General features: G+C 37.2%; 1 protein-coding gene across 10 annotated transcripts in view; it reads left to right on the top strand.

The window, feature by feature from the left end:
* Positions 1-12,932, top strand: part of ptprsa (protein tyrosine phosphatase receptor type Sa) — a 701,781-nt gene that overhangs the window by 596,133 nt on the left and 92,716 nt on the right. For 8 of the 10 annotated variants that reach the window (XM_061883335.1, XM_061883337.1, XM_061883336.1 and 5 more), the window contains 2 exons: positions 2,150-2,197; positions 11,081-11,178. In XM_061883335.1, coding sequence (XP_061739319.1) covers positions 2,150-2,197; positions 11,081-11,178 — 146 coding nt within the window. The remainder of the gene's footprint in view (positions 1-2,149; positions 2,198-11,080; positions 11,179-12,932) is intronic. The other 2 variants (XM_061883338.1, XM_061883342.1) reach the window with 1 other exon arrangement.

The following is a 12,932-nucleotide window of genomic DNA, read 5'->3' as shown; positions in this document are numbered from 1 at the left end:
CTCTGGATGCCAGTAGGCTCTCCCGATTTAAAAAAAAAAAAAATGGTTGGATGATCCCAAGAAAGGCTGGAGAGTACTTCTCCTGTCGAGCAGATAAGACTCTGAACCGTCATCGTACTCCTCAGGCATTGACTCGCATCAGCTATCGCTACAGAACTGTCAGCCAAAAATGTGGATGTCTCATCACACTTTTTGCTCTTGATGCTTCAACTACAGACTAAAAAAAACATTTTTGGGTGTTTTTTCTACCAAAAAATATGAATTGGTTTTGTTTTTCCCTCTCGCTGTCTCCATTCTATTTTCTTCCATCGGTTCATCTAATTGGTGTGTATGAAGCTCATAGATAGTGAATCAATGTTGTAGATGACTGTTTTTTATGTTTTAGATAGATAGATGTTTACACAATATTTTGTCTGTGTATATATTTATCCTCTGAGAACGTTGTGTTTTGCATAACAAGGTTATTTTATTTTGAAATGTGCACAAAATACAAAACATTTTTTTTTTTTTAATTTTGCAAAACCAGCCAACTTTAAAGTGTTAGTCATAGGGATGGGTACTTAATTTGGTACTTTTACAGGCACCGACAGAAATCCGACGGTACTACTATTTATGTAAAATCGTACTATAGTTTGCAACCTTTGTTGCACGTTATGTCTAAACATCGGTTCAAACATTGGGCAGGCAAACAAGCACTCATAGTGTAGTCACCCGGTAATGTTGCAATTTTTCATGCCTACAAAGCAAGCATGCTTGATAAAAAAAAAAAATGCTCAAAAGTAAGCCTCCACTTTTCAAAATGCGCTCCCCCAATGCTAACTTACACTTGCTATTCCAGATTCATGCTACTGATTAGCACTCGTGATTTTACATGGCGATTTCAACACCTCCGAATTTGGCAATAAAAATTACAACTAAAATGCATGTGATATGTACTTGCAGTATAAACACTTTGTAGGGCTCAACAAAGTACAAGACACATTGAACTTATTGGCAAAAGACTACATCCTGGCTACAGCAACACACTATTGCCTATACACTACTGCCATCTAATGTCTTGGAATTGCAACTACATGGAATGTCTACTACAAAATACTTGCAAAGGAGACACCAAAGTATAAAAAAAACAAGATAACACATTGACTGCAGAGATTAGTTTTAAATGCAAAATATATTTTTTTAGATTTCATTTAACAATTATTGACTGCACAATTGAACACCCACAAAAGTACCGCAAATCAGCACCGTCATCGATTCCCTGGCACCGTATAAATTCAAATGTGAGAGGTACCCATACCTAATCGTATCGGTCTGTTTTTATTTCACTTTGAATGAATTGGCCACGTTAAAATTTTCAAATTCTCTGAACATATCAACTAAATTTAACTACTGGCAGATTAAACTTAATGGTAAAGACTACTTCGTAAAGACAACTGAAATGAATGCATACTTGCAAATGACAGTCAGAAGTGGTAAAAAGAAACCAAAAACCAAGATGTAACAGCTAGACAGCACAGTTATGATCAGCTCAAATGTAAAAAAAGCGGAATGTAAAAAAAGCGGAATATACCTTAGGTCAGTAAAATACACAGAGCAAGTTTCCCTGCTCTTCAGGGGGTTTTATTGATAAAATACCCAGAGAAACCTGCAAAACAGGCTTATATATATATATATATATATATATATGTATGTGTATGTATGTATGTACGTACGTACGTATGTACGTATGTATGTATGTAAATTGGTAAACCTTTTATTATTTAATTTGTTACCACATGAAAACACACATTGATACTGAAGAGTAGGCTACTAGGTACTTGGAACTGGAACTTTATCGGTTTGAATGTGAAAAGTACCCATCCCTAGTTACACACACTGTTGGTTTAGGTGTTGCTTTTCAAATCCAAAACATACGCAGTTTCACTCATGTTATGCGTATGACAAATGCATAATGTTTGGTCAATACTTTCAGACTGCTTTTTATTTTTATGGTAGTGAAGTGAGAATGACTCTAATGTGGTTTGTGGTCGCACCCTGAGAAATGTTTCATTGTCTTCTATCATATTTGTCAGTTTTCCCTTCAACCCTTTCTGTTCCATTAATGTACAGACTTTGTCAAACACTTCCCCCATGTGTGCTGTTCTTTCAGATTCCAGTCTAAACAGTCCTCAGAGTGCAGCAGATATTGAATATGAAAGTTAGTCTTTGAGCTTTAAGCATTTGCATACCAGCTTTTGTTCTTTTGAAGCACTGCTTGTGTCCATTGACAAGTGATTTGCTTGTGTTGCCTTCTTTTTTCCACATGATGCAGCATAATCGGCACTAACGATTTTGTGTTGGTTTCTACGGACGCGCTCGGTCAGTCACAATATTCACTTGGCTGTCAGCTTGGCATTAAACCAAAGCGCATATGAAATCACCTCCGCTGATGAAGGGATGTTTAGATTGTTTTTCCCCACTTCCTACTCTTTCACCACCACTGCTCCATTTCCATTTGGAACGTGCCGGTCCTTTCTCATGCTGGAAGATAAGCAACAGAACGAATTAAACAACGTCTTGACATTTGAGCGTCCTGATCATCTAAGAAAGAAAAAATGTTTTTATAATTCCCCTTTTCTATATTTTCTCCATATAACGTCTTCTGTCCTTTTTATATGGATATAGGCAGCATGACTATGCTTTTGCAACAAGTCTACCTAAAATAATCATTGTGTAGCTCAGTTATGTAGATTTATCATTCTAATCAACATTTTAAAACGCTTACATGTGATCTAGATCAGTGTTTTTCAACCACTGTGCCGCGGCACACTAGTGTACCGTGAGGTACAGTCTGGTGTGCTATGGGAGATTATGCAATTTCACCTATTTGGGTTAAAAATATTTTTTTGTAAACCAATAATTATAGTCTGCAAATTAAGTGTTGTTGTTGAGTGTAGGTGCAGAGTAACCGTGTAATACACTTCCATATTGCTTTGTAGACATCGGAAACAGCGGAAGGCAGGGTGCAGGTAAAAAGGTGTCTAATGCTTAAATCAAAAAATAAACAAAAGGTGAGTGCCTCTAAGAAAAGGCATTGAAGCTTAGGCAAGGCTATGCAGAACAAAACTACAACTGAACTGGTTACAAAGTAAACAAACACGGAATGCTGGACGACAGCAAAGACTTACTGTGGATGTACAATGTACATCCGAACATGACATGACAATCAACGATGTCCCCACAAAAAAGGAAAAAAACAACTAAAATATTCCTGATTCCTAAAACAAAGTAGATGTGGGAAATATCGCTCAAAGGAAGACATGAAATTGCTACAGGAGAATACCAAAAAACGAGAAAAAGCCACCAAAATAGGAGCGCAAAACGAGAACTAAAACACTACACGCAGGAAAACGGCAAAAAACTCCAAATAAGTCAGGGAGTGATGTGACTGGTGGTGACAGTACACCTACTTTGAGACAAGACCTATCTTGATGCATGCTTGGTTATGGCGCACTCCATCGATGGAAAAATGCATTTTTAGACAATAAAATTTGCCTGAGCGGTTAGGAGACACAGAGTAACGATCAGTAGAAAATTAATTAGAAAGGATAGATTTAAAAAAATAATAAGAAATAATTGTATATATATATTTTTAAACCTGGGACATCCCGCGGGCAGGATTTTGGACGCCGGCGGGCTTGATCCGGCCCGCGAGCCGTAGTTTGCGGACCCCTGATATATACAGTAAATAATTTATACTGATATAATATATTATACTATTACATAATATTAATAATCATATTAAATATATATCTTGAAGTTGTCCCCTCAATTTTTCTTCACAAACACGGTCCAAAAAAAAGATTTAGATTAATCCGGTCACAACATTAGGTACACCAGCACACTCTCTGATCAATTGCTTTTAGAAGCATTTGTGTCCACCCTAAAACTGTGTGCAAGCCAAAATGCATCATCCTTCTTATTTGACGCTTTGGCATTGTTTAACATTGACAACCAACATTGTAACAACAGTCAGAAGTCAAAAAAGACGAAATGCATCATAGGTCCTCTTTGATGGAGGAAGGCAGGAATGCAATAACAGTTTGTCCTTGGGTAATATAACTTGAGTGAGGGTCACAGCAAAGTAAAATCATTTCTTCTTGAATCAACATTTGAAAGAGACATTGTGTATAAATGACAATGACTGAAGGAAGAAGAAAAGGGGGGGACTTGTTACAGAACACATTTTTTGAAGGACGCTGAGGGAAGAAGTGCTCAAAGAGTCCATCAGTGTGAGCGTGACAAGTTATGCCGACAAAGCGCAAAGATAGATGATGATTAACTGCTCCTAAACAAGGACTGGAGAACGTACGGCCATCTGTCTCTTCCAGCACCACCCTTGGCTCATTTTGGGTGCATGATGCATCTAGTCAAGTGTAGCGCGCACTTATGCATGCAGACGGTAATGCGGGCTGGCCAAAGTAAAAGCAATTGATGGAGTGTGCCTGCAAAGTTGTGCACGTGGACAATTCACACACGTGCACACAAACATTCTTTGATCTCCACTGGAAAGATCCATTTCCCCCTCACTGCAGGGGAAGTGTGGGCCCCTCATTTGCATACACATGCCCTTCTTTCCGGCGGAGCAGCTTACACCTTTCCCTCTGAATTTCAAGCAAGTAAACTGACAGGCATATTTAATTTCAAATTTAACTTCTTTTTTTTTTTTTCTCCCGCCTTCCCGTGGCAGAAATGATAAATAACTCATTTTCAAGTGTTGCGTCTGCACCCCGCATGCATATTTCAGCACCGGCTTATTCAGTAAATGAAATGAGTGAATAAATGAACACAAATACTTGAGGAGGATTCGAGTTTTTCTATTAGCACACGCCAGCTCTCGTTAACAGATTATACAGAAAACGGATAAGTAGGGATGGGCGAGATTGCATAAAATCGACATCGCTATACATATATATGTGTTTGTATATACTGTGTGTGTGTATATACATATATATATATATATGTGTGTGTATATATATATATATATATATATATATATATATATATATGTATGTGTGTGTATATATAAATGTGTGTATATATATGTATGTATATATGCATAGATATATGTATATATATGTATACGCATACATATATGTATGAATATATACACAAATACATACATGTATATATATACACACAAATTGTGTATACATACACATGCATACATATATATACACACATATATATATATATACACACATACATACATGTGTGTATATATATATATATATTTATATATATATATATGTACTGTATATATGTATATATATATGTACTGTATATATATATATATATATATATATATATATATACTGTATATATATATATATATATATATATATATATATGCAAGTTAGGTCAGGAGAAAAAACACAGAGGCTATTTCATCCCTACAAGCCTGTTTCGCAGGTTTCCCTGCCTTTCAGGCGATTTTATTTCATTTAATCCCCTGAAGAGCAGAGAAACCTGCAAAACAGGCTTGTTGGGATGAAATAACCTCTGTATTCATCCCAACAAGTCTGTTTGCAGGTTTCCATGCTCTTCTGGGGATTATATAAAAAAAATCCCCTGAAGAGCAGGGATGAAATAACCTCTGTGTTTTTTCCTGACCTAACGTATATTGAGCACTGTATAACGGAAAACTTTGGATTTGAAATATTATATATATATATATATATGTATATATATATATATATATATATATATATATATATATATATATATATATATATATATATATATATACATTTCATATTATATATTATATTTCAAATCCAAAGTTTTCCCTGATTTGGAGTGCACTTTTCATGCAGATGCCATTGTCGACGTAATCACCATCCACAGTCCTGGAACTTTTCTGACACGCTTCACGTTTACTCGCCCTTCGTCAAGTAGTCTGCTAATTCACCGTAGATTTTTCTGGAGAGCGCGGCGGCATCCCGTGTCATCTCCATTGGTCTCATGTACTTGTCCTAATCTTCGCAGATCTCCTTGTAATGAATGCTGCTGCATTGTGCAAACTAAATTACCATCGCTAATGAAGAGTGTTCGGTGCAGAAAGTCGGGCTTTTCTTTACTTTGACGGCGTGTTAGGCATTTTCAGCAAAGGTAAATTAAAAATGGGTAACATAATCATTCAAATTTGCATGCTCATTTCAAAGCTTTGTTTTTTTTTTGGAGGGACTTCAATATTTGCTCAACATTTGAAAATACAAAACAAAAAAAGTGCTCAGTAAAAGAAGGCATGGAGGAGACATGCATGGACAGAGCGGCTATCTATGGCTGCTCCATATTCCAACACAATGTGCAGCATCTGGCCCTAAACGGATTAGTGGCTACAGTGCACAGCGGTACTGATAATATTCTCGGAGCAGCAGCAGCAGCAACGCAATATATGAGCATCGGCGCGGCCTAGAATCAACGTCCCGACTATTTTCATCCACAACTAAAGAATTTTAAAAAAAACTCCACCGAGAATGTTTACAACAATTCCAGTTTGGGGGGTTTTTAGGAAGTATCAGGCATGTGATTTGACCACAATGAAAAAGACTGAAAACATTTCCGGGGGTCTGGGGGACGAAGGCCCCCAGCAAGCTCCTGGTTGGTTTTTCACCAATTTAACATGCTAAAATTAACAAAGACAGAACCATTTGAAGAAAATATTTTAGTGTTTAAAGACATGAAAACATCATTAATAGAACATACAATCCCCATTTATCCTAATGAATCACTGTATATGGTTCAGTCCCAACATTATTTTGTCACTAATATTTATATCTTGTGTTCATTTCACATCCACAGGTGTCACATTGATCAGTGTTATTATCTACAGTTTATTTACAGTATTACCACATTACTTCAGTTCACTTCACACATTTACCTCTTCGGAGAGCCCTAACAATTAATTTCAAATAAATTGTTAACTGGAATCAATAATGCAACTCTTTGAATATCTGTAATTTCATAATATATTTTCACGTGACTTTTTATTTTTAGAAATAAACATTTATATTTCGCAAAGCAATAATTGGTTGATATTTAAAACAAACACGCGTATTTTTGCAAGCAAATATTTTTTAGCTTACCTCATTATTAACTACCCTGTCTGCAACTGAAGTGGGTTGTTTGGGTGGATCTTTCCTCTCAATTCTACGGATGTAAACAAAGGATGAAGTCCGTAAGGTTTGCTCACTTTCGGTTGACAAGCAAAAGTACCAGCTAGGGAAAAGTTAGTTTTCTTTGCTTCAAGTTGTTTCATATGTTTTTGCCGTTTCGCATGTACTTCCAAAGCTTTGAAACCTCGTGATCCATAATCAATATTATCATGACACCACGTGCACAAAACCGGGAAGATCGATTTTCTGAATAAAATCGCCGAACAAAGTCGTAACTTCCTTCTTCTCAACAGTATCAGTGATTTCCCTTTCCGTCCAGTCCCATCGAAACTTATTTTTGACATGTTTGTCAATTTATTTTACTCGTGAAGCGTCCTTTCTCTCGAGAACCGACATCGTTTACATTTGGAAAATGGCGGTAATAACGTCATCATTCATAACAGATCTTCCGTCCAAAGGCAAAACCTAGTACCTCACTTCTAGCTGATTTTGAGAAAACAAAGGAAAACCAATCTATCTTGATGCTGTCTTACAAAGATCTACAAAGTCATCAAACGTATAGATGTTTTCTTGAGCTTTCATTTTCTTGCCGATTGAGCCATGGATTGAATCTGCTCTCATGAACGTGTGCCCTTTCTCCAGATATTTGATCACAATCTCGGGTGGGCCCCATTCTGCGTTTGCACATTGGGCGAGAGCCGTGTACAGCGTCCATTTTTTATTTTGACCTCCACAGTTATCTGCCCAAAGAGTATGCAAGGGGAAGAATCAAGAACAATACATTTAATGAAGGTGCTTGCAACGTCCTGGGCCAATATTCCATAATATCACATAATCAGGTTGACCGTCGGCCCCCATACGTGCAAATGTCTCATTAAAGACAATAAGGCGACTGACAAAGAAGCTTCGATTGGTCCCGTGAGTTACTAGGTTTTTCTGTTGTACCCACGCGGTTATGTGGTAGTTGCTAGGTCCTGCCATGCGCGTAACAGCTTACTTACGGAACAAATTACAATATCGCATACATTAATGTAAAGCATATCACCTAGGAACTCCAAAATCATTATCAGCTCAGTTTTGACCAAAATTGAGTTACTGGGTTTTGCCTTTGGACGGGAGAGATGTCCATATTGGTCACAAGGAACATATCGACCAATCAACTACGGCGTGATATAAGCTACGTCTCGATTACAAAAGACGAATCGGCAAGTAGACGAATATTGACTTAGGGTCGGGAAAAAAAGACGGAAAAACGGAAGATAATTTTTTTTTTCTCCCCCGAGATTAAAAAAGACGGAACTCTGACTTTAGACGGAAAAATCACATGCCTGAAGTATAGACAACAACAACAACCTGCTTGCTTTGCACTGACCAGCTGGAATGGAGCAACTCACAATTATACCTCACACCCCCCTTTACTCCCATGAACCACCATGTCTGTGCTTCACCCACCCCCTTTTGCCAGGGAATTACTCTAACACTTGGAGAGTATGTGTTCCAGACCATCTTTAAATTTGATTGGAAATGCATAACAAGGCTTTTTTTTTTTTTTTTCAATATTTCTAACTGACAAAATAAATCCACTCCCTTTTCGAGGATGATGTGTCTCAGGAAGCCTGATGGGTGGATTTTAGTCAAGATGTACATAAAAATATTCTCTGAATCTACAACACTACTAAGTAATATTTTTATTTTTTTTCAGTAAATTCACGATTTAAGTATGACATCGGTCTAATCAGATCCAAAATCTTCAATATAAGCGCTCACATACAAGCAGTCCTTTACTTGTGCAAAGTTCGGCGGCCAGTAAATAGCTAAAATCAAAGTCATTTACAAAAAGGTACATGGTAGGCTATAGGCGACCAGAAGCTAGCAGCTACACAACAGCTAAGCACACAATAGCACACAAGCTAGCCTAACATAATAAGTGTCTTTAATTTCACAATATTACAGTCTAAAACATCACATTTGTCAATATCAACAATTAATTATAATTGCATATTTACTTACAGATACAAAGTTTCCAAGGCGGAAGCGTATTAGAAAGTACCCAGTAACCAATGTGTCCGCATCATTCATCTCACCACGTCTTGAGCTTAATTTAATGGATTATTGTGGCCACTAAGGGTTGCCAAAAGAGAATAATTACTAAGGGTATCCAGATCCGATATAGTTATTGTATATCGTTCCGTTATGACAAAAAAAATAAAAATGTATCAGTTTATACCGCCTTCCTCTAAAGTTTCTTATATAAGTGCTTCAATACAAACAGTCCTGCAACAAATGTACGTGTGCAAAGCTGGACAGCCTGTTTGTGGCGCATTGTTTACAAAAGATAAACGTGGCAGGTTTTTAGGCTGCTAGGAGCTAGCAGCTACAAGAAAGCTAAGCACACAATAGCACACAAGCTAGCCAAACATAAAGTGTTCTTGATTGAACAACATTTGTCAATATAAACAAGTACACTTAATTATAGTTGCATATTACTTGCAGATACAAAGTCTTCAAGATTGAAGCGGATTAGAAAGTACCCAGTAACAAACGTGTCCGTATCATTCCATATCATTTACTGTGTCATAAACATACATTTATAAATGATTGTGTGTTGACAAAAACAATTTCCATTACATTTGAAATTAAAATTACATATGCTCATTCCAGTTGAATAGAATAAAATGAATAGAATAAAATGGACTTTATTGTCATTATATTTGCATATAACGAGATTAAGGACTCCAATTTAAGGTGCGGTAGTTAGAACATATATGGGATGAAAATAAATTAAACAAGAGGTAATAAAGATCAAACTAAGAATTGAAAAAAAACAGACTACTCTCCAACAAAAATAATAAGCAATCCTGTACAATATACAAACACTGTACAATATAAAAAGCAAGACAAAAGTACCGGAGTAATGAATAACAATCATTGTGTTAAGGTCTTGGTCAAGTGGGGGTGACCCCAGGATAAGGTGGGATTACAAAAAAGGAGAAAAAATGATTTAGACAAAAAGGGATAACTAAGGGTGATGGGGCAGAAACGCATACCATCAAATCAGGACAAAATAGGTTCCTCAGAGGTCGGCGTGTGAAATGGCCAGGGCACACTGAGCAAGGCAAGAGTCCAAAACAAGAAATAATTTTACCTCAGGGAGACTAGAAAATAAACATACAAGAGATTTGGGAATTCAGGACAAAGTAGTTAAAACTGGTGAAGCAGGTGCATGCACGAGGGGAGTTCGGAATACAATAACCGGCGAGGCCAAGCTGTCAGTGACGAGCCTAAATACTGCCAGGTTAGTTGAGAGCAGGTGTGCCACAAGGTCCTCCCCTTGCCGAGGATGAAACACTGATAGCACAGGTGCAGAAAAAGAGAAGTCAGGATAAAACTAAAATACAACACATTGTCGGATGTATTGCACTCGAAGGGTAATATTGCACAGTAAGGTATTAGGGTAGAATATTGTATAGGGGTGAATTATTTATTATAAATTAGAGTTCAAAATGGTAAATAATATGAGTAATTTCTCTTGATTAAGCCTTTTCTAACGTACCATACTTCAAAATAGTACAAGCGTGCTAATATCGGATTGGGTCAATATTTGTATCGGCCAATACTCGAGACTCCAATATCTGAATTGTATTGTAAGTGGAAAAAGTTGCATCGGGAGACCCCCTATTGCTATCTCCAAGCTCTGGTCTGGCGCAGTCAAGTTCCTATAACAAATCCGATTAATACACATTTGCTTGCCTTTTGATTTCCACCATGTTGCACACAATCCTCACCATCACTAAAACCCGACCTTCAGTCTCGTGACGCACAGAGCCTCGCTCCCAGAAAGCTATGCATTCCGTGAAATGTGCACCAAGTTGTCTTCGTGGCACTAAACTTCCTTCTTCCGCTACTTTTGTTTTGGCGATCAGGTATGATGAATCACCCTCCCATTCCCATCTCCGAGCTGGCGGAGCACACGGAGCTTCTGAAGGCCAACGACAACCTCAAGCTTTCCCAGGAATATGAGGTGAGTGGGAGGAAGCTTGGCGTTTCGCATCTGTCTGATTTTGTACCCGGCAGAACACAAGACAATGTGTTATTATATATTGTTCGTTTTTTGATGCTTATGTCACCATCAAACGTATTCGCTTCCATTACAGTAGGCTTGTATGCAAATACTGTTCATGCCACAGCCAGACGTTGAGTTCAAGGGAGTTTTTTTGTGTGATTTTGCATCGTTTAGCTTGAAACGTATGGAACTAAATTAAGGTCAAAAGGTGTGAAAAAAATAAAGTGTTGATGCTGAATTCTGAAAAACACCTAATTATAAATATTGTTATACAAACCTCGTTTCCATATAAGTTGGAAAATTGTGTTAGGTGTAAATATAAACGGAATACAAAGATTTGCAAATCATATTCAACCCATATTCAGTTGAATATGCTACAAAGACAACATATTTGATTTTCAAACTGATAAAACATTTTTTTTTTTTTCAAAATGATCGTGAACTTTAGAATTTGATGCCAGCAACACGTGACAAAGAAGTTGGGAAAGGTGGCAATAAATACTGATAGAGTTGAGGAATACTCATCAAACACTTATTTGGAACATCCCACAGGTGTGCAGGCTAATTGGGAACAGGTGGGTGCCATGATTGGGGGAAAAAACAGCTTCCCAAAAAATGCTCAGTCTTTCACAAGAAAGGATGGGGCGAGGTACACCCCTTTGTCTACAACTGCGTGAGCAAATAATCAAACAGTTTAAGAACGTTTCTCAAAGTGCAATTGCAAGAAATTTAGGGATTTCAACATCTACGGTCCATAATATCATCAAAAGGTTCAGATAATCTGGAGAAATCACTCCACGTAAGCGGCATGGCCAGAAACCAATATTGATTGACGGTGACCTTCGATCACTCAAAAACCGACATCAATCTCTAAAGGATATCACCACATGGGCTCAGGAACCCTTCAGAAAACCACTGTCACTAAATACAGTTCGTCGCTACATCTGTAAGTGCAAGTTAAAGCTCTACTATGCAAAGCAAAAGCAATTTATCAACAACATACAGAAACGCAGCTGGCTTCAATGGGCCCGAGATCATCTAAGATGGACTGATGCAAAGTGTTCTGTGGTCTGACGAGTCCACATTTCAAATTGTTTTTGGAAATATTCGACAATTCCTCAGTTCCCAAATGTTTATTGAGTGTTGTTAAATGAAAATGTGATGCAACACAGTGGTGAACATGCCCTTTCCCAACTACTTTGGCAAAAGTTGCAGCCATGAAATTCTAAGTTACTTATTATTTGCAAAAAAAAATTACGTTTATGAGTTTGAACATCAAATATCTTGTCTTTGTAGTGCATTCAACTGAATATGGGTTGAAAAGGATTAACAAATCATTTTTTTCCGTTTATCTTTACAGTACATCTAACACAATTTCCCAACTCATATGGAAACGGAGTTGGTAAAAATATAACACTGAATATAATTACGATTTACTCTTGCTCTTATTTTTATTTATTTCTTTATTTTTTTACCTTCACATATTTGGATATTTGAGTTTCTGTTGGGTTTTTTTTCAGATTCAAATTTTAATTTTTTTGCAATCATAAATTTATTTTCTTCCTTTTTTTTTATTTCTTTTTTTTTGCAGATCCAGACTTTTGGGCCAAATTGGGGAGAGGGGCATAGCATCATGACAGACAGCTTAGCAAAAATAATGGGGGTGTGGAGGGGCAGCAGGCCCGGGAAATTATTTTGACTCGGGGGCCACA

This window comes from Nerophis ophidion, linkage group LG22, assembly GCF_033978795.1.
Source record: "Nerophis ophidion isolate RoL-2023_Sa linkage group LG22, RoL_Noph_v1.0, whole genome shotgun sequence".
Classification (NCBI taxonomy): domain Eukaryota; kingdom Metazoa; phylum Chordata; class Actinopteri; order Syngnathiformes; family Syngnathidae; genus Nerophis; species Nerophis ophidion.
Note: the sequence above shows the minus strand (reverse complement) of the source record. Positions and strands in the feature narration are given on the sequence as shown.